Below are 24,543 nucleotides of genomic sequence, written 5' to 3'. Positions count from 1 at the left end.
CTTATTGGAAATGTGGAAGCACAAGCCTGACCCAGCCCTAGTTAATCAGAACCTGCATTTCAACCAGATCCCCAATGATGCGCATATAGAGTGAGTCTGAGAAGCACTTCCCTACACCATCCGTGAGATGTTTGGAAAAGTCAGTCAATGGTAGAAGGACCTCACTGCACAGCTGAAAGACCATTTAGACCAAGTGAGAGCAGTGGTCCTCCATGACCCATCACTGACACCGAAGTGCTGGACTAACAGCACAGAACGGTCGCCCCCGGATGCTGCAGGATGAGAAAGTCCTGTCCAGCTCTCAGGAGACGTCACTGTTTTCTGGGAGCTATGGATGGAGAATCAGCTGCCAGAGCCAAGCTGTCTCACTGCCATACTTCCTGACATGCACATGCATTTCATTAAAAGGAGAGGAGACACTGGGGAATACAACTCAGCAAGAAAAAGGAACCGACCCCTGATACACGCAGCAGCATCCTTGGACGGATCTCAAGGGCATTGTGCTGAGTGAAGAAAGCCACTTACTCTACAGTTCCATTTATAGGACATTCTCAAATTGACAGAACTATAGAGGTGGAGCTCATATCTGTGTGGCTGCCAGGGGCTGGGTTGTATGAGAGCAGGAAGGGCGTGGGTGTGACTAGGAAGGGGTAGCACAGGGACACCTTTGTGGTGTAGAACAGTGATTGTGGTGGTGGTAAAATGGATTTATACATGTGATAGAATGGCGTCGAACTGGACACATGCATTGTTGCCAATGTCAAGCTCCTGGTTTTGATATTGTACTAGAGATCCTTAAGATGCAATCATTGACGGGGAGTGGGTGAAGCGTACAAGGACTTCTCTGTACTATCTTTGCAACTTCCTATGAATCTGTCATTATTTAAAAACAAAAAGTGAAAAGAACAAAACAAAAAGGAGACGGTGGTCATGGGGCTATGATTTGGTGAGATGCATCCTCGTAATAAAACATCCTTGGAGCCTTGTCGTAAGGCTTTTACTGGGTTTCTTGTTTTTTTTTTTTTTTTTTTTCCCCAAAGACATTGTACACTGAGCTCCCTTTTCCTAAGTCCTCCTGGATGCCATCTGGAATGTTTTATCACCCTAAATGGTGTTACCACAAGGTTCTGATACGTGAGCGTAGCAAGAAGAGTGTGACATGTCCAGTCTAGGCTCACAGAACATCAGCTCGGAAAGACTTTCATTTAGAGTTGAAGAGACAGGTGCAGAGTGGAGAAGAGGCCTGTCCAAGGTCACCAAGTAGCCAACGGCAGCAACAGGACCAAGGGCAGTATCCGCTGCCCAGTGCAGAGCCCCTTCATACCACCACCCCCCTCTCCCCCGGCAACTCTTCATCCCAGAGGTTCGAGGTGGCATTAAAATTCAGAACTCATCCGAGGTTAACTCTGAACAGCAACATCCAAAGAACGCATCAACGGCATCAGGGCATCTCTTTTAATTGCCTATTCACGCAGACAGATTGTCTTTTCATTTTCGGAGCTAAACTTGGAGGCACGTCCTTTCATAGGGCACTTGTTATCCCACTGCCTCATCAGTAATGGGAACTAATGTGCAACGTGATTGCTGAGTACAAATTCTATTTTTTCCTACCAAGCAGGAAGTTTAAAATCTGCGGGGTTATTTTTAAAGGGGGTGAAAAAATAGGCATCGTACCAGCTTCCCAATGGTCCTGTCCGAAGGCACCTGCTGCTTTATTCAAGGCATTGGCCAGGTTGGGAGGATGAAGTTTCACCAGGGGGATTTCTGGGTGGAAGGGTAGGAGAGGAGTGTCCACACACTCAAGTGGCAGGAAAGGATGTGGGCTGGCTGCTGGTTTGATGAGGACAGCGACCCCAGATTTTTCTGGAGTTGACATTTGGTATTGGTTTCCTTTGGGGATTTGTGGCTACCTACCTTCTCTTCAAAGAGCCAGGGTCCCCAGCCTTGGACTGAGAGTTGGGCCAGTGGGTCTGTCGCTGCTTGGTCATTTGTGGGACAGCCTTGGACTTATGCCATATGAGTCACAGAAATGTGAGTCTCACGTTTCTGAGTAGATGAGGAGTTTGAGGAGAGCGAATCCCCACAACCCTAATATTTAACAAATATAGTAATAACATGAAAGTATTTTTAGTACTAACATTTAGTGTTTACATGAAAATATTTTGTGTGAAATATTTATAGTACTTATATGAAAGAAATCAAATTGAACTTGGCTTCCATTGACTTAAACATTTCTTGATCACTCACTTTGTGTGAGGCACCATGCTAGGAAGTAGGATTGCAATTGAGCTGTTTTGGGGGGAATTTCTCCATATCCCTTGGAATAAGTAGTACAACCCTAGAGATCACACACCTCTGTGGGTTGCTGCAGAATGGCTACAGTAGAAAGTTCTAGAAACAAAGGGCAAAATTGTTAACCTTCCCTTCCTTGTGTGAATCATCAGTTTCTCCTTCCCTCTGCTTAGTTTTAGAAGTTTGGGAATTACTTTCTCTGCTACTAACTGTGTAGGACCTGTGCAAACTGTCTCGCTTAATCTTTCCAATGACCCTTTTTAAAATATTTTAGAGAAAGAAATGTGGGTGGAGGGGTAGAGAGAGAGAAGGAGAGAGAATCCCAAGCAGAATCCACGCTCAGTACTGAGCCCGACATGGGGCTCGAACTCATGAACTGTGAGATCATGACCTGAGCCGAAAGTAAGAGTTGGATGCTTAACGCTTAACTGACTGAGCCAGCCAGGTGCCCTGAAACCAATTTTTCAAAAGAGAAGAACAAAAACTAGATGGAGTGACTCATCCAATATCTCGGTTCCAGTCAGGGGCTTCGTTATGTGAAAGTTTCCAGACTTGCATCGGAGCCTGAAGCCTGGCAGTGGTGAGCATCTCCCTGACTTGAACCCTCACGCCAAGAAGCCCAGGAAATGGTCTTGGAAAGGGTGTCTGGTAGGGCTGGTCGGAAAGGGAGTCAGAAGTGGTGGGAAGCGGATACTTCCGTGCCTGTCCACCTGGGACTCAAGCTAGCGACTGGCAAGGCGAGGGGAGGAGGGAGCGAGCGCTGAATTTGAAGAAGACAGGGAACCCAGGGCTGGTGAAATAAGTTTTTCTCAAACTGCTGTCTGGGACGCTGACCCGATTATCCATCCTGCCAGCATACGCTGCCTGAGGTCAGTGAAACACTGCTCAGCCACAGAGCCTTGATAACACAACCCTGGATGAGACGACGCCCGGCTGGAGTAACACTTTTTGCCTCGGGCTTCACAGGAACAAACAACGTGAGCAGGAGAAACAGAATCCCAGAACTACAGACTCTCAGGGGCGGAGATCTTAGAAGCCCTTCCTCTAACTGGACCCTGAGGTGTGCCTACGCTGTCTTCCAGCTTCTGCCTCCTATGATGGGCGCTCCCACCTTGTTCCCCCATTTTGGGTGCATGGGTGACATGTTTAAATACAGTACAGAGAAAATGAATTACACATGTGCGCATTGGGGGCAGAAGCCAAGTCGAGGCCCTTGTGTTTATTCAAGCGGCTGCTCGACCACCCTCCTTCCAGTTCCTCATTGTAATGGAAGCAGTAGAAGGAGCTTTGTGGCTGGCTCCTGTCTCCCACAGGACTCATCCTGTCTCCCCCCAAGATGCTAAGGGCCTCAGATGCGACAGGCTTCACTGAAGACCAAATGACAACGCTGCCCATCGACAAGTAAAAGACAAACGTGGCAGCATACGCTTTATCTTTGCAAAAGGAATAAATCAAATGGTGTACTCACCCTGAGGCTACACAGGATGCACAAAAATAAATCGACCTTCTGTTCTCCCGGCCTCAGAGTTCTGGCCCCTGGCACATGGATGCTTTGGTTGTTTCTTTTTTTTAATTTATTTTTTATTTTTTATTTTTTATTTTTTTTTATTTTTTTTATTTTTTAATATATGAAATTTACTGTCAAATTGGTTTCCATACAACACCCAGTGCTCATCCCAAAAGGTGCCCTCCTCAATACCCATCACCCACCCTGCCCTCCCTCCCACCCCCCATCAACCCTCAGTTTGTTCTCAGTTTTTAACAGTCTCTTATGCTTTGGCTCCCTCCCACTCTAACCTCTTTTTTTTTTTTTTCCTTCCCCTCCCCCATGGGTTTCTGTTACGTTTCTCAGGATCCACATAAGAGTGAAACCATATGGTATCTGTCTTTCTCTGTATGGCTTATTTCACTTAGCATAACACTCTCCAGTTCCATCCATGTTGCTACAAAAGGCCATATTTCATTTTTTCTCATTGCCACGTAGTATTCCATTGTGTATATAAACCACAATTTCTTTATCCATTCATCAGTTGATGGACATTTAGGCTCTTTCCATAATTTGGCTATTGTTGAGAGTGCTGCTATAAACATTGGGGTACAAGTGCCCCTATGCATCAGTACTCCTGTATCCCTTGGGTAAATTCCTAGCAGTGCTATTGCTGGGTCATAGGGTAGGTCTATTTTTAATTTTCTGAGGAATCTCCACACCGCTTTCCAGAGCGGCTGCACCAATTTGCATTCCCACCAACAGTGCAAGAGGGTTCCTGTTGCTTTGGTTGTTTCTTAAAGAAGAAGTGGAACTTGGCTGCTAAGCAGGGCTGGGCATTCTGGGGAGGGGCTCGTGACGTCAGTTGTCTACCGGGCCTCACTGGCCCAGGTCTCCCCGCCCCAGCTTCCCGTAGTCCTTGTGGATGATCCAGGGGGATTCATCTCCACCCAGACCTGAGCTGGGCCCAGGCTGGGTGAGGAGCCAGAGTGGATCAGGTGGGGACTTGGTTTGAGCTCAGTGATGACAATACCCAAGGGGAGAGCCGCTTGCCCTGCTGTGACCCCCACCCCAGAATGCCGCCACCATCCAGAAGCATCAGGTCATGCTGGCCCTTGATGGGAGCCAAACCATGTGGGCAGAACTCGTTTTTCTCCCATCTTCCCACCCCCACAAAGCTTCCTCGTGGCACACAAATGGCAGCCAGAACTCCACTCTCTGCAGGCAAATTAGCTCTCTGCATTAGGCAAAGTGGCACCTGTCAAGTCCTCCAAGGGTGGCACCCGGAGGTATATGCAGACCCAGGGAACTCGAGCCTGCACAGCCAACCCCTGGTTGACGGAGTGGACAGGTGGCGGTCCCTACCTTTTTTACCTTGTATCTCCATTTTCCTCGACTTTTTCTGCACGGCCACCTTTTCCAATCTTTTAACTGAACGAAGTTCTCAGGCTCCCCCTGTTGGGTGAAGAGCTCACTCGTACCATACACACGATGCACGGCTTGGGAAAATCATTTAATGACAGAGAAAGCACACCAAACTAGAACAGAAGCCCGTCAGGACTGGCCGCTGTACAAATCGAAGCCCAGAGGCCCCAAACTAGCACTAGACATTCACAGGGGGAAGTCAGTCGTGGTGAAGGGAACATCACGCAGCATTTCTGAGGACACAGAGGAGGCAGGAGGCAGCAGAGACTCACGCACGTGCTGTGTGTATCTGTAACTTGGACTCCTCTGCAGGCAGTTTTTTTTCCTTTCTTTTTTTTCTCCCTTCTTCATTTGATTGTAGGGCCTGCGGTGGTTTGCAAATGACCAAGTTGAAGAGAGGCCTCATGTATCCAAATCACGTGAGAGCCGATGTTGGAGGCAGATGTGGCCCAGGAGCTGCTCCAGGGATCACACCCATGTAACCTGGCCTCAGTCCTGTGAACAGTGGCTCAGGGAGCATGACAGCAGCTCTTTTAGAATCTGGGGTCTGTGCACAACTTCCCAAAGGCATGCTAGGAAATAGGGTTACCAAAGAAACTTTGCCAACCCCAAAGGGCAAAAGTCATTCTCGTTTCTATCTAGGTTTCCAAGGAAAGGACAAGAGAAAAAGGCAGCAACTGAAAAACTATTTGGAATATTGTGGCACTTCACCAATCTCTTTTGCTTATAATATATGGCAGAGAAAACGGAACCCTGTCGATAGGAACTTTCATCAGAGATAACCCTATACTGTACATTCTCAGAATACAGAAAGAATCCTTCCTATCATACATATTTCATCTTTAAAAATAATCTAACATAGTCATATTCTCTGGCTAGTAGCAAACTATTAACATCTTTTGAGAGTACAGAGAAAACTTTGGGATTCATAGTAAATTCTTGGACGTGCGCGCCCCTCCCGCCCCTGATCAGCATCATCTATGAACACATGTCTGCTAAAGCATCCCAGAATCATTGTTAAAGGAAAGGAATATGTTACAGTTTCACCGAATGGATTTTTAGCAAGAAGTGATGAAACATTTTTACCTTGGCAAAAATGAAGCACAAACATAATGTTTCACTGGCTCGGGCCCATGCAGATGCATGTTTGTTACGTGGGGCTGTTTTACTGTCACCCCGAAATCACAATTAGCATGCAAGTTGTTTTCAGCTATTGAGTTAGAGATAATTATTGGCAGTGCACCTCTTTTGTGTAACCATGATCACTAAGGCAAGATTATTATTTCACTTTGTATAGAATATCAGCAGTATCTTGTCAGATGCATGTTTATACGGTATAGACCTGCGACTTACTGTTTTTTTTTTTTTTTTAAAAAAACCAAAACTCAAAACACAGATCCCTAAACACGATTCAATTGAAAATGAACTGTTGCGCTTTTAGAAATAGGTTTTTAAACTACAAGGCTGCCCTGTTTTTGTTTTGTTTTTTTTTTTATGAACATTTTAAAAAGTTCCCACCCCTAAAAATTTGCCAAATTATTTCTTCATTATTGGTAACAGTCTCACCAATTTGCTACCACGGTTGACTCTCGCTGAGCTGTAGCTACTAAGGTCCTTGATGTGAGCACAACACTCTCTGGGGTCGGAACAGTTCAGTTCTCCAACTGTCCACCTGCAACCCGAATGACCTTTACTCCTCAATTCATCCATTTAACAGTGGTCCCGGCAACGGGCGTCCAAGGGCCCCAGGGGTGCTTTCGGATGGGGTTGGCTTGGCTGTCCCATGTTGACCTTCAAGCCCTGGACCCCACTGCAGATCTGATCTGCAGACCAGTGGAATGTCCTTTGTTTCTCAATTGGAACACACAGGAGCTGGAATTGCTTATTCAAGAAAAGCTCGGGCAGGAGAGGCAGCTCCTTGGCCTAGCCAAAAACAGATGCCAGGTGAACTTTGTATGTGTTTGTGTGAAGCCAGTGCAGCAGCAGAACTGGAAAGTCCCCAGGGGACTGTTCCCTGCGCTGGACGTTTCATACAACAGAACCTTTGGAGGATGACAAGTGGATTGACTGAATCCTGATGGCCAACGTCCTCTGTAAGTCCTGGAGCACATCCTGGCCCGTCCCTTCACCATTTTTGTCATAGAGGAGCTGCTTGAACGCTTCGTTTTCGATGAGGACCATCATGTTTTTGAGAAAGTAGCCTTCGCAATACGCGGAAAGCTCTGTGACTCCAAGAAACTGTGGAGGGCAAGGGGAAGCAGGAGACGGTTATGTTTTTGAAATGCACCTGGCTGCCTGCACAGCTAATAATGGTGAACACCTATTAAGGCAGATTGACTATAAAAATGGCCCCGATTCTCTAGCCTTTGCTGTATTCACCCTCATGGGACAAGACTTGGCAATTTCTCTCATGAGAGGGTTGGAGTCCATTTCTTCACTGCTTGGCCTTGTGACTTGCTCAGGCCAACAGAACACGGCAGAAGCCACAGTTGCTGATTCTGAGCTACCTTCAAGTGGCCATGTCTGTGCTTCTGCACTCTTGCTCAGAAACCTGCCTCTGTCACGGGAGCAAAAGCCCTGGTGAGCCTGCTTGGAGGGTTAGCGGCTCCATGAAACTGAGAAGAGAGAGTGACAGGGTCCAGCCACGGTCAACAAAGCCAAGCACAGCTGACCAGACAGCTGATGTCAGAAGCAAGGCCCATGGAGACCAGAAGAAACCTCCAGCTGTCCCGTCGACTCATGTGCCGAAGAAGGGTTTACTGTTTTATCCCCTGGGTTCTACGGTTCTTTGTTGTGGCTGTAGACAACTGGGACATGAATGGAGTTGCAGACACAGCTCTATGCTCTTGGAGTATTGTTAACCTGTTTGACTGTCCCAGCAACCCCGAGTGGGCACTGACTACCAATTCTCTGTATTTAGAGCAGTGGTTCTCAACCAGGGGTTTTTTGCCCAGGGGACGTTTGGAAAAGTGTGGAGAGGATCTGATTGTCACGACTGGGTGGTGGCAGTGATGTGTGTACTATTGGCATCTAATGGGTGGAAGCCAGGGATGCTAACATGCCACGATGCACAGGACAGACTCTGCAGCAGAGAATCCTGTGGCTCAAGCTGGCAGTGTTGAGGCTGAGACACTGATCTAGAGATGGGGTTCCTCACAGACTGAGCCAATAAGGAAGGGATTACGTTGACCTAGCTCACCTTTATAAGCCCAAGCAGAGGGCTTGACAGATGGCAGACACTTGGTAAGTTGTTTGTTGAATGTATGAGTGAGCAGTTAACTCTCGGAGTAATGAACTAACAGTGAACATTTACTGGGGGCTTACAATGTGCCAGGCACCTTGGTAGGCACTTCAAGTACATCATCTCCTTTAATCTTCAACTTCCCTGAAGGAAGGCAGATTACCACCTCCAATTTACAGATGAGGGAACAGACAAGAGTGTAGGTTACAAAAAGTCACACAGCGTGTCAAGGGCAGAACCAGGAACTGAATCCTTAAGGCTGTGTGCTTAACCATTAAGACACTGCCCTCATTCTGACACCATTAATCAGAGGCCAGGTATTCAGCCTCCTGTGTGCGTGGTGGAGGAACTCACGTTCGAAGCACAGAAGTAAATGCAGATATGTGGGCTGGCTGTCTTCAGATCTTTTCTACAGTTTCCAAAGTCCCTCTATGGCAATGAACTGGAAGCTCAGAAGTTCTTAAGTGCTCCTTGAGATAACATCCCACTGGTTTATTTAAATGTTGATTTATTTAAATTATCCAAATGCTGAATCATCCTTCTGAACTATCCTGTCCTTTAAACAAGAGATGTGGAACACCTGGGTGGCTCTGTTGGTTAAGTGTCTGACTCTTGACTTCAGCTCAGGTCATGATCTCGCGGTCCGTGAGTTCAAGCCCTGCGTCTGCGTCGGGCTCTGTGCTGACCGCTCAGAGCCTGGAGCCTGTTTCAGATTCTGTGTCTCCCTCTCTCTCTGACCCTCCCCCGTTCAAGGTCTGTCTCAAAAATAAATAAACGTTAAAAAAAAAAATTAAAAAAAAACAGAGATGCACTTAATTGTTAGATGGGAAATGATAATGAGGCAGTGCTAACAGGGCTATGGTGGAACGAGCTGAAACACCTGGGTTTGAGTTGGGGCTCACCCACCTCCCTCAATATGTGACCAGGACTGGGCCACTTGGCCTCCGGCTTTAGGTGCATCATTTTCAAAATAAGAATTATGACACCTGCATCCCAGACCATGATTCTGCCGTTTGTCACACTTAGGAGAGATAGGTTAGGAATGTAGTTAAGGGATGGGCTTCTGGCTTCTGGGATCCTGCCCTGCCCCCCTCCCTGCCCCAGATTTACCACTAAGCTATTGGCTGTTGGGCAATTTATACAATCTCTCTTTGCCTCCAAACTCCTATCCATAAAATGGGGTTGATGATAATACCTACTCAACAGTCTGTTGTTGCGATTAAAATGAGATAATGCATGGAGTGACAGAACAATGGTCAATTGGGAGTCAGCACTCACTCAATATTAGTTGTCATCATAAATGTAAACTATTTATCGCTCTCCTTCTCACCAACTGGTATCCAGTGACCCTCATGCACAAAGTAGGTGGCCAGGCTGGGAAAAAGGGAACTGACTGTGTCTATGGAACCTAGCCCAGCTAACGGACCAAGCTTGTGGCCATGAACTCACTGACACCATTCATTGAGCCAATGGCAACTGTATGTATAAAAACCACGTGCAACCTTGGGTACGTCAAATCACTTTTCTGTGCTTCAGTTTCCTCAGCCACAGAATGAATGGCGTGACTCAGAGGGTACCATGCTCTTCAGTGCAGACACACCAGGTAATTAGGCAGTCTCTGAGAAACTTAGAAGACGTGGTGAGGTTTATCAGGCAAGAGGGCTTGTTACCACCCAGGGTTCCCATAGCTGCACAGTACCCTGAAGTTGGGAGAGATCTTAGGATTGCTTTCATTCTTTCAACATGAACCCTGACATTAGAGTCACAGAGTACAAGCCCTCATCGTACAGGTGGGGAAACTGAGGCTCAGAATCGCCTATCTTTGATTCTGTGGACACAGAGAGCACTCCCCTTGACCACACCTGGCCACTTGCTTTGTATATAAATGTCACTCATCACAAGTTAGTGTAAGTGGAGAACAACAAGCACAATAAATACTTACATTTATATTTGGTGATATTTATTCAGTGGTGACTATACATCAGACCCTTGCCTACCTCCACGCAAATAATGACTGACAGAACTGGGGTGGGAACTCTCATCTCCTACGCCAACGATTGACAAACTACAGGCCTGTGGGCAAAATCTGGCCCACTACCTGTTTTTGTGAATAAAGTTTTATTAGAACAAAACCACACCCATCATTTATGCATCATGTATGGCTGCTTTTGCATTACTATGGCAACCATATGGCCTGTGTGAAAATATTACCTGGCCCTCCACAGAAAACGTTTGCTGGCCCCTGTCCTAGACTGTAATTTTTGCAAGAGCAGAGCTCATGTCTTACTAATTTTTTATTATATTCTGATGAATACAGTTCCTGGTAAATAGTGGGTGCTCAATAAACACTAATGAATGAATCCCTAGGTTTTGCAAACCTGTGTTCTTTCTAGCACAGTGCATGGTTGGGCTTACTGCATTAGCTTAGATTCAATTTGATGAACCAGCCTCTTCTTTTTCTCAGGTTTAAAGGGCCATCAGAAGCTTCAAGGCCCCCTTTTTACGACTGAATAATTTGGGACAGATTTACCAGGAAAAAAAAAAAAAAAGATGGTTAAGCCATGCATTTATGGGATGGACTTCTCATCTGTATAAAATTCCACAGCTGTCTCAAACAGTTAGATGTAGTATAGAGGTAATGTTGCCAAGGTCTTGTTGACATTTGGGACACTGTTATTAGCATGTAAACTCCTGTGTTTCCTGGGGTTCTGAACCAAGAGTTGGTTTTTTTTTTTCCGTTTTTACTAAACTCGCCTCGATGTGCAGTACAATCTGCCAGAAATAGAATCCACATGCATGTGCTCGTTAGTGGTGTTGCAGTATCTGTAGCACAGGGGCAACAGCATACAGAACGGGAAAAGGGCAGGGCTGGCTGGCTTTGCCTTGTTTTCTATGCAAATGTCACGAAAGGCAGACTTTTGCATTGGAAACACACCAGGATGTGGCCTGGGAGACCGAGGCAGAGTCTCGTGTCTGTAAAAGGCAGAGCTCTGGCTGCAAAGTTACATAAACAGAAGGGGCAGTTCCCTGCCATAGGTATTCAAAGCCCATAGCACTAATGTATTCCCAACCTGGGCTCCTCCTGCATCAGGCTCAGTATTAAATACAATAGCTACGGAAGCTGCCTGCCGAGAAGCCTGAAGTGGTTAAAATGGATTGCTGACAACATGACAGGCCATGGCAAAGCCACTTGTGGATGCTGGGTTCACAGGACAATTGGAGTGTCTGTGGCCAGGAGAGGGGGAAGGACCACAAGATTCATAATCAGGCTCTCTTCTTGGGTAGAGAACAGTCTCTGGATGCTTTTCTGCAGAGTACTCAGTTTAAAGATTAAAAAAAAAAAAATGTGCTGTGTCCTGAGAGACCAGATTTTGGTAAAACCCTCATTTAACCAAAGCACCTAGTGTGTGTGTGTGTGTGTGTGTGTGTGCGTGTGTGTGTGTGTAGTAAGTAGTGTGTAGGTTTTGATTTACTGATGACCAATGAGAAGATCTCTTCTGTGTATCAATGATTATTGCAAATATTTCAACCATTTATTAGGCCAGAGAGCAAGGTTAAGAGCCTGTGCTTTGGAGTAAGACAAATCTAGGTTTTCCCATCTGGGTATATACCCCAAACCCCAAAGAACTAAAAGCAGAGACTTGAACAGATATTTGTCCTGTGTTCACAGCAACATTATTCACAGTAGCCAAAGGGTGGAAACCACCCTAAGTGTCCACTGATGGATGACTGGATAGACACGATGTGGTCTCTCCAGACAATGAGATATTATTCAGTCTTAAAAAGAAACGAAATTCCGACGCATGCTACAGTGTGGATGAACCCTGAGGGCACCGTGCTACCTGAAATAAGCCAGTCACAAAGGAAAAATACTGTACGATTCAATTTATATAAGGTCCCTAGAGTAGTCAAGTTCATAGAGACAGAAAGTGAGTGGTGGTTTCCAGGGCCTGAGGGGAAGGGAAATGGTTCCCAAAGTTTCAGTTTGGGAAGATAGAAAGTTCTGGAGATAGATGGTGATGATGATTTTACAACAATGTGAATGGGCTTATGCTGCTGAATGGTGCGCTTAGAAATGGTTAAAATGGTAAATTTCATGTTACGTGCATTTTACCACACACACACAAATCTCCATAGTAGCTGTGTGACCTTAAGCAAGTTCCTTCCCCTCTCTGTGCCTCAGTTTTCTTATTATGATATGAGACTAATGATAGCATTTACTTAAAAAGGTTGTAGTGAGCACTAAAAAAGAAGGTGTAATACACAAAAATAAATTCAAAATGGATGAAAGACCTAAATGTGAGGCAGGAAACCATCAAAATCCTAGAGGAGAAAACAGGCAACAACCTCTTTAACCTCGGCCGCAGCAACTTCTTACTCAACACATCTCTGGAGGCAAGGGAAATAAAAGCAAAAATGAACTACTGGGACCTCATCAAAATAAAACACTTCTGCACAGCAAGGGAAACAATCAACAAAACTAAAAGGCAACCGACAGAATGGGAGAAGATATTTGCAAACAACATATCAGATAAAGGGTTAGTATCCAAAATCTATAAAGAACTTGCCAAACTCAACACCCAAAAAACAAATAATCCAGTGAAGAAATGGGCAGAAGATATGAATAGACACTTTTCCAAAGAAGACATCCAGATGGCCAACAGACATGAAAAGATGCTCAACACTACTCATCATCAGGAAGATACAAATCAAAACCATACCGGTCAGGGTGGCTAAAATTAACAACTCAGGAAAGATGTTGCCAAGGATGTGGAGAAAGGGGAACCCTCTTGCACTGTTGATGGGAATGTAAACTGGTGCAACCACTCTGGAAAACAGTGTGGAGGTTCCTCAAAAAATTAAAAATAGATCTACCCTATGACCTAGCAATAGCACTACTAGGAATTTATCCAAAGGATACAGGAGTGCTGATTTGTAGTGGCACATGTACCCCAATGTTTATAGCAGCGCTATCAACAATAGCCAAATTATGGAAGGAGCTCAAATGTCCATCAACTGATGAATGGATAAAGAAGATGTGGTATATATATAAAATGAAATGTTACTCAGTGATGAAAAAGAATGAAATCTTGCCATTTTCAACAAGGTGGATGGAACTGGAAGTTGTTATGCTAAGTGAAATAATTCAGTCAGAAAAAGACAGATGTCATAGGTTTTCACTCATATGTAGAATTTGAGAAACTTAACAGAAGACCATAGGGGAAGGGAAGGAGGCAAACCATAAAAGGTTCTTAAATACAGAGAACAACAAACTGAGGGTTGATGGGGGTGGGGGATTGGGAGGGGCAGGGAAAATGGGTGAGGGGCATTGAGGAGGGTACTTGTTGGGATGTACACTGGGTGTTGTATGTAAGTGATGAATGACAGGAATCTACTCCTGAGGCCAAGACTACACTGTATTTTAGGTAACTTGACAATAAATTATTTTTAAGAAAAAGTAGGTGTAATACGGATCTTAGCACAGGCGCCTGAACACTAAAAGGGCTCGTTGGATGTTGGCATAAGACAGAAAACAACATCTCAAATGCAACCTGAGTTTTCAGGATGGGCAATGAGAGTGTAATGCACGTCAGTTGTCACTCTACAAAGCAGCGGGTGTGGGAGATGTCTCTTGAGCTCCACTTACTCAAAAGAAGACTTTTTTGTTCTAAATTCCTGATCTCAACTCATTTCACTGTTTCTTCCTAGCAAATGCTAATCTGCCCATCCTGAGCACATGAAACAAAAATAAAATGGCACCTGGACAAATTATTTGACTTCTCTCAGTTCCAGTATCCCTACATGCGAAATGGATTGGATGAGATGAGGTCAGTGGTTCCCAAAAATTGGAGTCATTACTGGCTTTAGGACTGAAGTCATAACAGTAGCCTAGGGAGCTTGTTAAAAATACAGATTCCTGGGTTCCACTGCAGAGACCATTGTGGGTGGGGGGCTAAACACATTCAGGACTCTCCCCAGGTGATTCTGATTAGTCTACCTGACCAGGAGAATTCCTTGGGGGTCTCCAGGGCTGGTAATCTGTTCTCAACCTTGGTCACACTGGAAATCACTCGGGAAGCTCTGGAAAACACCTTTCCCCGGGGTCTACCACCAGAGGTGAGTTTAATTGGTCTGTGATAGGTCCCAAGCATAGGGATTTTAAGTGAGTGCCCAGATGATTCTACTGCACAGCCAGCACCAGGAACAGAGTTCTAGAACAGTGATTCTCGCCCTTGAGCATGCATCAGAATCACCTGGACGGCTTGCGAAGCCATAGGCGGCGGGTCTCTCCCCCAGAGTTTTTGATTCAGAGTAGGTCTGGAATGGGGCCCTAGAATATACATTTCTAACACGTTCCCTAAAGATGCTGATGCTTCTGGACTGGAGAACACTCTTCGACAACCACTTGCTACTCAAGGTGTGGCTTAGACTAGCAGCAGAGGCTTCACCTGGGGGATTGTTAGAAATGCAGAATGCAGGGCCCACCCTGGACCTGCTGAGTCAGGGTCTACAATATGATTCATGTTCACATTAACATTTGAGAAGCATGGTCTGAGAACAACTTTGCTTTGGGAACTTCTGAGTTCCTGCTCTTGTTGTATTTGGGAGGGGTGACATAAAAGGAAAGGCATCTTTTCTAGAGCAGGAGGCTGATGGTGGGAGGAATGCAGGGGTGGCTCAGCCTGGAGCAAGTGGGTCAGCACCAGCTCTCTGCCTTGACTCCATGTCTGTGAAGGAAAAGCCTGACCCATTTCAGTACACGGCGCATGCTCAGGGCAGCCAGAGTGGGACTGATTACCTTGGCGTGGTTGTAAATATCCACACAGTTGTCGGTATTGATGCTCTTTGCGCAGATAATCTCACAGTGTCGCTGCAAAGCCTCCAGCTGGAAAAATTTAGCAGCAGACAGAAGCTAAAAACCATAAAAAGAGCCCGTTAGTGGCTGGGAGGTGGAAATAAAGGGATGACAATCATGGGAAAAATCCTTATCTTCCGCAGAAGTGTCCCAAGGTGAAGGGCTGGGAATATAGGCATTGGTAATGTCATTTTAAAGCCCAAAGGAAACAATAGCCACTAAGATAGAGTGATCGAACTCTGTTGCGGGGGAAGATGGCAGAGGAGAGGGGTTTGAAGTGAACCAGATTCACATCTATTCTAGCAGGGGGTCGAGCAAAAATGCCTGAAGTTGTTACGTCCAGAAATATGGGTGAACACCATTAGTCAGCAAGATGGATTTCGGCGCGGCTCACTCCCTCTGTTCATCCAGGTGTCCACACAAATGTCCCCTCAGAGAAGCCTCCCAGACCACCCCGCCTCAGGTCATCTCCCTTCATCACTGTCTGCCTTCCTTACCCTGTCTTAGTTTTCCTTAGAGCCCTTCTCTCCCTAGACATGATGTCATGCCTGTCGCCCTCAGTCCATGAGGGCAGAGATCTCTGTCCCTTTGCATTACTGCTGTAGCTTGGCCCTAAGTGTTCAGAGGGATTGCCTTTGGGGAAAGGATGGGGGCACGGGGGATGAGGGGGCCTGGGTGAGCTGCTTTTTGTGACCAGCTCTTCTGTATTATTTACATGACTTACATGTATGTTCGTTATTTTGATTTTAAAATAAAAATAAATGTTACAGAAGAGCCTGAGTTCTCAGATGGTAGCTTGGTCCTGAGGTAGAGAAGTGTCAAAGGAGTGGTCCAGAGAGGCAAGAGAGGAACTGTGGGTGGGTGGGGATGACGATGGAAGGGTTCTCAGAGTATGATGGGAAGGATAAGCACCTTATTGAACATAGGAACTCTTACAATCTTAAAAATCCAATGAGACAGACAATTATTCCCATTTCCAGGGAAGGAAACTGAGGCTGAGAGAGGTTAACTAACATGTCCAAGATCACACAGCTCAGAAGGGACAGAGCCTGGATTTAAACCAAGTTTGGTTCTGACTCCATGTTTTAACCCCTGTGTGGGGTCATCTTTTGAATGACTGATAGTGCTCTGACATCTCTAATCAGCCAGGCACCCTGGACTCCACAGACACCTGAATGGATCCTGGCTCCTTTGCTCAGGATTATCGGAGTAATCTTGGCTTCCGGTTCAAAGCTTCCAGTTTTGAATAGGAAAACCAACAAGGGGTCCAGGTTTAGGAAAGAGCAGGGACTCTTGGCTTTGGGCAGAAGGGAGCAGAAACAAGGCCCCTGGATTAGGGAGGGGAGACAGGCTTAACGGTGAGGTAGACAGCAGATGGGGGACAGCCAAGGAGACTCAGGAAGGGGGGATGGTCATCCTCAGCTGGTTGGGATGCTCCTGGCTTCTGTATCAACAGACGCACTGTGATTTGGGGAATGTTTTCCAATGACAGAAGTCACAAGGGTAGCTCCTGATGATGGTATCTGAGCCCTAGTTGTACCTAGAGTTAGCCTCCGCCTCCGCAGGCAACTTCCTTTACCTGCCCCCCCTGCCCCCCACCCCAAAGCCAATTAAAAGTGGATTTCACGGAGCTCCTATTGCAAGTGCACTGAGCACCCTGGCCTTCCGGAAGGGGCTCTGATGCAAAACCCTTGGGAGGCAGGACCCCAAACCCTGCACCCAAGTGAAAACCCAACCCAGGTCCCCCCAGCCACTGCCAACACCTGCCAGTGACCTGAGTTTACAGAGGAGCCACCGACCCGATGACACAACAGTTTCCTTACCTCCATTATCTCGTTGTTTTTAATGAGAAGTGACTCTGGGCCACCGTAGTAGAGATACTGCATAACCAGCTGGAAGAAAGGACACAGCGAGCAAAGCATCAGTCAGTGTCAGCACACAGACACCGTCAGCTTACAGCCGGGCAGTCTATCGGTCCCTCTAGGACACCTGTCCCCAGCGTGGCCATTCCCGCTTGATCACTGCCTTGTAGGAGAAGTTCCACTTAGGATGCTTCTCCCGGCTGGATATTTTTCCTTATGGCATGCTGACATTTGTCTCCTTGTGATTCTGCTGGGTTCCAAGTGCATCCCCGGTATCACATTAAACAATTCTGAACAATTCTCTGTTCTCCATCTACAGATGGCAGTCGCGGCTTGTCTTTCCACCTCCCATGCCATCAGGCTGCCCCCAAACAGGCAGTTTAAGGAACCTATGGTAGGGGTCGCATAGGTTGGCATGGAAGCATGGCCCAGTTTGACAGGATTCTTACTTAAGTCCCAGGGGATGACTCTGGGCTCCCATGGGACCACCTGCTCCTCATTACAGCTTGACAAGACCCAGGATGAAGCCATTAGGGGTCCACAGTTTCAATGTTTCACTGATGATGTGAACAGTCTGAGCCAGGCTGTTCTTTGTTCATGTATTAAGGAGGCCTGAATGGTGTGCAAAGTCCCAGAGCTTTGCAAATTGGTGTCCCTTTAGAATGAGGCCCCAGATGTGTAGAACTGGCTGTCACTACCTCCCATGAAGCCATTAATTTTTTCTTTTAATATTTTAAAAAAATTTTTATTTTTTTAAAATGTTTATTTTAGAGAGAAACAGAGCCCGAGCGGGGGAGGAGCAGAGAGAGAGAGAGAGAGAGAGAGAGAGAGGGAGAGACAGAGAGAGAGAGAGAGAGACAGACACAGGATCCGAAGCAGGCTCCAGGCTCCAAGCTGTCAGCAAGGAGCCCGACGTGGGGCTTGAACCCACGAACCACGAGATCATGACCGGAGCTGATGTCGGATGCTTAACCGACTGAGCCACCCAGGCGCCCCAAAGCTTTAATTTTAGGTGGTGAACATGCTCTTCACCACTGTCTTCTGCCTTATGACACATGGACTATACCTGCCTCACCCCACGGCAGTTGTGCCGGAAACATCTATAGACTGGTTACGTCCCATCTTTGGACACTTGTAAAATGAGGCGCTGGGGCTGGGCTGTCCTCCACAGTCCCTTCAGGCTCCAGTGGTCTGTGACCAACATATGGCAGTGGTTAAGAGCAAGGACCCTGCACGTGGGCTCCCTCAGCTTCTGAGCAGCCCTGCCGCTTAAGATCTTAGGGACCTGAATTGAGTTAGGTTCTCTGTGCCTCAGTTGCATCATCTGCAAAGTGGGGATAACATTACCTACCTCATGGGGTTCTGAAGAGGGTTAAATTATATGTAACAGGCCTAGCAGGGGCCTGGCACATGGCAAGAACTGAATACATGTTAGTTCTTCAGTGTTCTCTGAGGTGGAAAAATCTTTCTCCGGTAGTGCTCTGCTGTGCACTGCCACGTTTTTATTCAGGCCATTCGAGGCCCTTTGTGACTGATCTCAATCTACCTTTTGCACGAGTGTTTAAAAGTCATCATTTTAAAAAAATATATATTTACAGCTTTATTGAGGTCTATTTTACATAATGCAAACGCATCAACTTAAAGCATACAGTTCAGTGGTTTTTAGTATATTCACAATGTCGTGCAACCATCACCACTATCTAATTTTAGAACATTTCTAACACGCCCAGGAGAAACCCCGTACGCATTACCAACCAGTCTCATTTCCCCCTGGGCCTGTCCTGACAACCACGATGGATTCGCGCATTCCGGACATTTCCTATCAGTGGAATCACACAACACATGCTCTTTTGTGTCTGGCTGATGACACTTAGCGTAATATTTTCAAGGTTCATTCTTGCTGTCACTTCTCTCTCCTACAATCTTTATTGCTGAACAATGTATCACGTTTTGTGTATCCGTTCATCAGCTGAGGGACATTGGATGGGTTCCATTGCTTGGCTGTTATGAATACTGCTGCTATGAATCAATTTACTTTTTCAGATCTCCTCTGTCAACCAAACCTTCTCATCCTAATCTGGACAACATCTGCCTTTTATACTCTGATCACTCCCACCCACTTGCCTCTAACAGAACCTACCACTTCTCTTTCAGTCCCGCACTTTTGCCCATGCTGTTCCCTCTGCTTGGATGCCCTTCCCTTCTTCTCCACCTGTTGAACTGGGCCCCCTCTTTTGGGATCTCAGTGGTCACATGTGTGGAGCCTTCTCAGATGTCCTAGCTGTAACCCCTGGCTGGGCACACATCATCCACAACTGCAGTGTTACTTCCCACGAGAGCTTGATGGGACCGTCTATGTCTTGTCCTTCTCTGCATTCTCGTGCCTGCACTCAGCAAACACACTTTAAACAGGAACACGAGCCCTCGCCTCACCTCCTCTTTCGTGTTTGAGTCTCCCACGGACTGACTTTGGGCTTCTGTGCCCACCTGCCTCGTCACAGGGATGGTGGTGCATTGATGGTGGTGGCTGAGGCTTTGGGAAATGATAACACAGCATCGTTTACCCTCCCCTCCCTCATCCTGATGGGCCACAGGCATCTAACGTATCATGTCAGCGAATGGGGGGATCCTGGCCTTATGTAAATCAATGGGTCCCCCCAGCGCCTCTCTTTTACAATGGCCAAACCGATAATGACAACAATGCGAGCCATGACAATAACTACCCCGAATACGGGGCCTCTCCATTTACAAAGTGTGCCTCCATCATATTAGCTCATTCATTAGAGGTCGGGCTGTTGACTTAAAATGCTGCTCCTTAGCAGATGCAGATCCTGGGGCTAATGGGATTTAAATTGGGCTGTCCCTTGCCGTCAGACTCTGCCAACACAAGCCTTTTCTGCAAAGGGGGCAAAACGAACCCTTAGTAGGCCAAAGGGCCTGTTTATGGAGTTGTTTTCCTTGGCAGCTGTCAACCTGCACGGAGCCGGGATTTAAATGGCATCCACGGCCTCGCGGAGGCCCCCACTTCCACGTGTAGCCTCAGCTGCGTCCTGCTCTTGCCCGTGTGTGATGTTAAACAGTCTTGTGGGGAGGAAACTCAAAGCAGTCTCATTTAACTAAAATTCTTCTGTCGGCATGAAGTGGAGTGAACAGGCTCCTGGGAGCCTCCTTCTGGGTCGGATTCAGCCCTCCTTGGCCTATTTCAAGCCACAAATGAGGCTTTTCTTCTTTTATGGGGAAGGGACAGGCACACAGAGAAGTCCCCAGGGCCTGCTAAATCTTCCTAACTCATTACAGTAACTCCAGGCTAATGTGGCCAGGAAACCTTCCCCAGGCAAAAGCAATTACAGGCCTTGGATTCCTCTGGGGCCACGCTTTCCCACGTAGGTCTCTCGTTCAATGAATCCGCACAGCAAACATTTATTGAATGCCTACTACAAGGTTCTTATTACAGGAACCTCCCCAATTAGTTCCAGGCTTTATGGCAAAAGTGCCCCCTTCACGAGCACTCAGGAGAGCTGGGGAGGCATGCATTTTCCAGCACTTAGTTCATACTCAAACTCGAATGGGCCTACGATTCTTTCTTCAGGGCCGGGTGATTTTTTTTTTTTTTTTTTGGCGGCGGGGAGAGGGGTGGGAGGGCCCAAGTCCCTGCAGTTGGGGGGCAACTAGGAGATCAGGTCTGGAAGTCAGTCAGGCCCGGGTCTGAACCTCAGCTTGGCTGTGATGAGTAGCCGGAGCTGGGGCCACTACCTTCCTCCCTCTGGGTCTGTGTCCTGGCTGTAGGTGGGAGAAGAGCTTCCCGGAGGGGCGGCTGGAAGGACTGAAGGAGATGATGTATGGCAGTGGTTCTCACAGTGGGGTCCCTGGACCAGCAGCATCAGCACCACCTGGGCTCTTGTAAGAAATATAAATTCTAGGACCCCACCCTAGGCCTACAGAATCTAGGACTCTGGGGATGGGGTCCAGGAATCTGCATTTCAACAAGTTTTGTGTTTTATCGAGCAACCCCCTTCCTCCCCTGCCCTGGAGATTCTGGTGCCTGTTAAAGCTTGAGATCCACCCTAGTGCAGAGCACTGTGTCTCCACCTTGACTGCATGCTGGGACAATGGCAGATGCTCCAAAATACTGACACCTGAGCCCCAGCCCCTGTTCTGATTGGTAGCCTGGGTGCTGGGAATTTTCAAAGCTCTCCAGGTGACTCCAATGTCCAGCAGAGGCTGAGAAGCACCAGCTTTGAGCCTGACACATAGCTGGTGCTCAAGAAATGGGCACTGTTATGGGGCATCTGGGTGGCTCAGTTGGTTAAGCGTCTGGCTCTTGGTTTTGGTTCAGGGCATGATCTCATGGCTTCGTGGGTTCGAGCCCTGCATTGGGCTCTGGACTGACAGTGTAGAACCTGCTTGGGATCCTCTCTCTCTCCCTTTCTCTCTGTCCTTTCCAGGCTCTCACTCTTTCTCTCCCTCTCTCAAAACAAATAAAAAAAAAAAAAAAAGAAAAGAAATGGGCACTGTTATTATCACTGTTCCCCCGTAGAAAGGGTATTCTAGAACCAAGCATCCAGGCTTTGGCACCAGGAAGACTGGGCTCCAATCCTGGTGTCACTAAAGTAGCACTAAGACTTGGGGCACGTCATTTAAGTTTTCTGAGCCTCAGTTTATTCATCTCTAAAAATGGCAAGAAGTATCCAGATAACCAAGCAAGCAGAGGTTAGTGCCTCATTTATAGCTGGAGCCCCACAGAAGTTTGTTCTCTGCCCTCCCAACTCTAATCCTAAAACAAAGCAGCAGTTTCATGGAAAATTTCAAACTCAGAAGTCACCACCATTCTAGAAAGGGCTGTGGCCACTTTGCTCTCAGTAGAAAATGTGGTGAGGAATTGGGGTGAGAGGCTGGGTCTGGGGGGGGCATGCCAACTCCCTGGTCCCACACTGGGGATCCAGCTCCTCTCTGCCACCCCCACCCCAATGGGATGGCTCCCCCAGACTGGCCTTGTCCCTGGAAACTGCTTTAATCCTTTCCCCAATGCTCAGTCTATAGTAACCTATCCTACAGGGTCTTGTGCTTAGTAGGGAGATGGTTTACCAGTTATGGGTTAGAAAAATAACAACCCACTTAAAAATTGCCAAGTTGAGGGGCTCCTGGGTGGCTCAGTCAGTTAGCCGTCTGACTTCAGCTCAGGTCATGATCTCGCGGTTTGTGAGTTCAAGCCCTGTGTCGGGCAGGCTTTGTGCTGACAGCTCAAAGCCTGGAGCCTGCTTCAGATTCTGTGTCTCCCTCTCTCTGTCCCCGACCTCTGCTCATGCTCTGCCTCTCTCTCTCTCAAAAATACATAAACATCAAAAAAAAATTTGCCAAGTTGTCCTACTTGCTAATCTCTTCAAGAACCCATGACATAGACAGAGGTGATATTAACTTGTTAAAAATGGAGAAAGTGAGGCTCAAAGAAGAGTGTCTTACCCATAGTTACTTGGGAAGGATTCTTTCATTTGAACTTTTAACATAACCAAAGAAATACATCTCTAATGGTGGAGATGCAGGTACCTCAATAGGCTTTAGGGGCCAGTGTGAGGGCATGGTGGCTTCCTCTGAACATCCATGGCAGCCCTCTGGACAGGAGGATCTGAGGGGCCAGGGAAAAGCCACCATCTGGCCTGCTTTCTTCCCACTTGGCTCATACTGAGTGGTCCCAGTGTCTTCTCAGTCTCCAATATACCTTAAGACCCGGCTGAATAGACTGATAATCACTTTCCCTCAAACACACCCCATGATTTCCCACTTTTGTCCGTTTGCTTATGTTGTTCCCTGCCTCCCACTGCAGTTTCCCCTCTCCTATCCACCAGATGAGCAAACTGAGGCTTAGAAAGGTTGGTTCTTTGCCCATCGTCATGTGATAGACACCAATTTTAAATAGGAGAATGCAGCATTTTAGTCCTGGGCTGCAGCTCTTTCCTTCCAAGTGCAGATTGGAAACCTGACCCGTGGCCCTGGTCATGGCCAGCCTTGTCTCCACCCCTCACCGCCCCCCCCCCCCCCATTATCTCTGAGTTGTCTCAACAATCCTCTTAGAGCATGAATCCCTGGCACACCTGCCTGAATCTTATCCACTCTTACTGCACTCCTCCCAAGGCCCTACTTCCTGAACTGAACCGCAGGAAACAACGTTCTGTTCAGAATTCCACAGATCCCACCCCCAGGTCACCCACGTCGGCTCCCTGACCCTGGCTTGTGGGAGGACAGCATGGAGGGAGTGCAGTCGTTAAAAGTCCACTGGCTCCTGGGGCGCCTGGGTGGCGCAGTCGGTTAAGCGTCCGACTTCAGCCAGGTCACGATCTCGCGGTCCGTGAGTTCGAGCCCCGCGTCAGGCTCTGGGCTGATGGCTCGGAGCCTGGAGCCTGTTTCCGATCCTGTGTCTCCCTCTCTCTCTGCCCCTCCCCCGTTCATGCTCTGTCTCTCTCTGTCCCAAAAATAAATAAAAAACGTTGAAAAAAAAAATTAAAAAAAAAAAAAATGTCCACTGGCTCCTGATCACATTAGGCTCAACCATGGTTTTGGGACTTCATCCTTGCTGTTCTCTGCCTAGAATCTTCTAACCCCCTTTTTAAGCCTCGAGCCTTCCTAGGGTTCCCCAGCTTCTCTTAAGCTTTCACTATTTCAGCTGACACCTCATCGGTCTCCTTCTCCAACTTCCCTGGTCCTAGTCGTCACAGCACATCGCCTCCCTGCCCCCTACCGGTACCTCCCCACATTATATTGTAAGTGACTAATTATTCAGTTACCCGCTCTATCCTGTGACGCCCCAGGGGAGGAATGTCCTTTATCCTTGTGTCCCCAGGTCCCAGCAGAGGGCTAGGCAACCAGTAGGTGCTCAACTAATGCTGTAGGGATAAAAGGATGGTAAGCCGGAGGGGGTGTAAGGAGGGGCGCAGTGTGCAAGGAATTGAGGACTCTGCAGTGGCTAACCCACAGGTGGATGACCAGCACAATGCCCTAGGTCACAACTGGGGCTCACCTGAAAGATGGGGTACTTCACGTAACCGATCTCTATGCAGGTGCTGTCATTTGTTGGTTTGCTGGAGAGGAGTGCTTTGAACCTGAAAAAGAACACAAGAAAGGAGATAAAAAATACCCACACACACATCCACAGTTTGTGAGAAACACCACTCTAATGAGAGAAACATGGAGTATCTTGTATTCCCCGCCCCCCACTCTGAAATACACCATCAGTACATCCACAGATGTCATAATGCAATGCCACCCCAGTAAGATACCATATTCAAATCTGAAGTTACAACTTTATTTTTTTTTAAATTATTTTTTTTAGGGGGCACCTGGGTGGCTCAGTCGGTTAAGCTTCTGATTCGGCTCAGGTCATGATCTC

General features: G+C 47.2%; 1 protein-coding gene across 2 annotated transcripts in view; it reads right to left on the bottom strand.

The window, feature by feature from the left end:
- Nucleotides 1–5,402: 5,402 nt before the first annotated feature.
- Nucleotides 5,403–24,543, bottom strand: part of BTBD11 (BTB domain containing 11) — a 314,753-nt gene continuing 295,612 nt past the window's right edge. For both annotated transcript variants that reach the window (XM_042993104.1, XM_042993105.1), the window contains exons 14-17: nucleotides 24,175–24,256; nucleotides 17,124–17,192; nucleotides 15,244–15,357; nucleotides 5,403–7,441 (exon numbers count right to left, since the gene is read on the bottom strand). In XM_042993104.1, coding sequence (XP_042849038.1) covers nucleotides 7,232–7,441; nucleotides 15,244–15,357; nucleotides 17,124–17,192; nucleotides 24,175–24,256 — 475 coding nt within the window. In that variant the 3' untranslated portion in view covers nucleotides 5,403–7,231. The remainder of the gene's footprint in view (nucleotides 7,442–15,243; nucleotides 15,358–17,123; nucleotides 17,193–24,174; nucleotides 24,257–24,543) is intronic.

The sequence above is a fragment of the Panthera tigris genome, chromosome B4, assembly GCF_018350195.1.
Source record: "Panthera tigris isolate Pti1 chromosome B4, P.tigris_Pti1_mat1.1, whole genome shotgun sequence".
Taxonomy (NCBI): Eukaryota; Metazoa; Chordata; class Mammalia; order Carnivora; family Felidae; genus Panthera; species Panthera tigris.
Note: the sequence above shows the minus strand (reverse complement) of the source record. Positions and strands in the feature narration are given on the sequence as shown.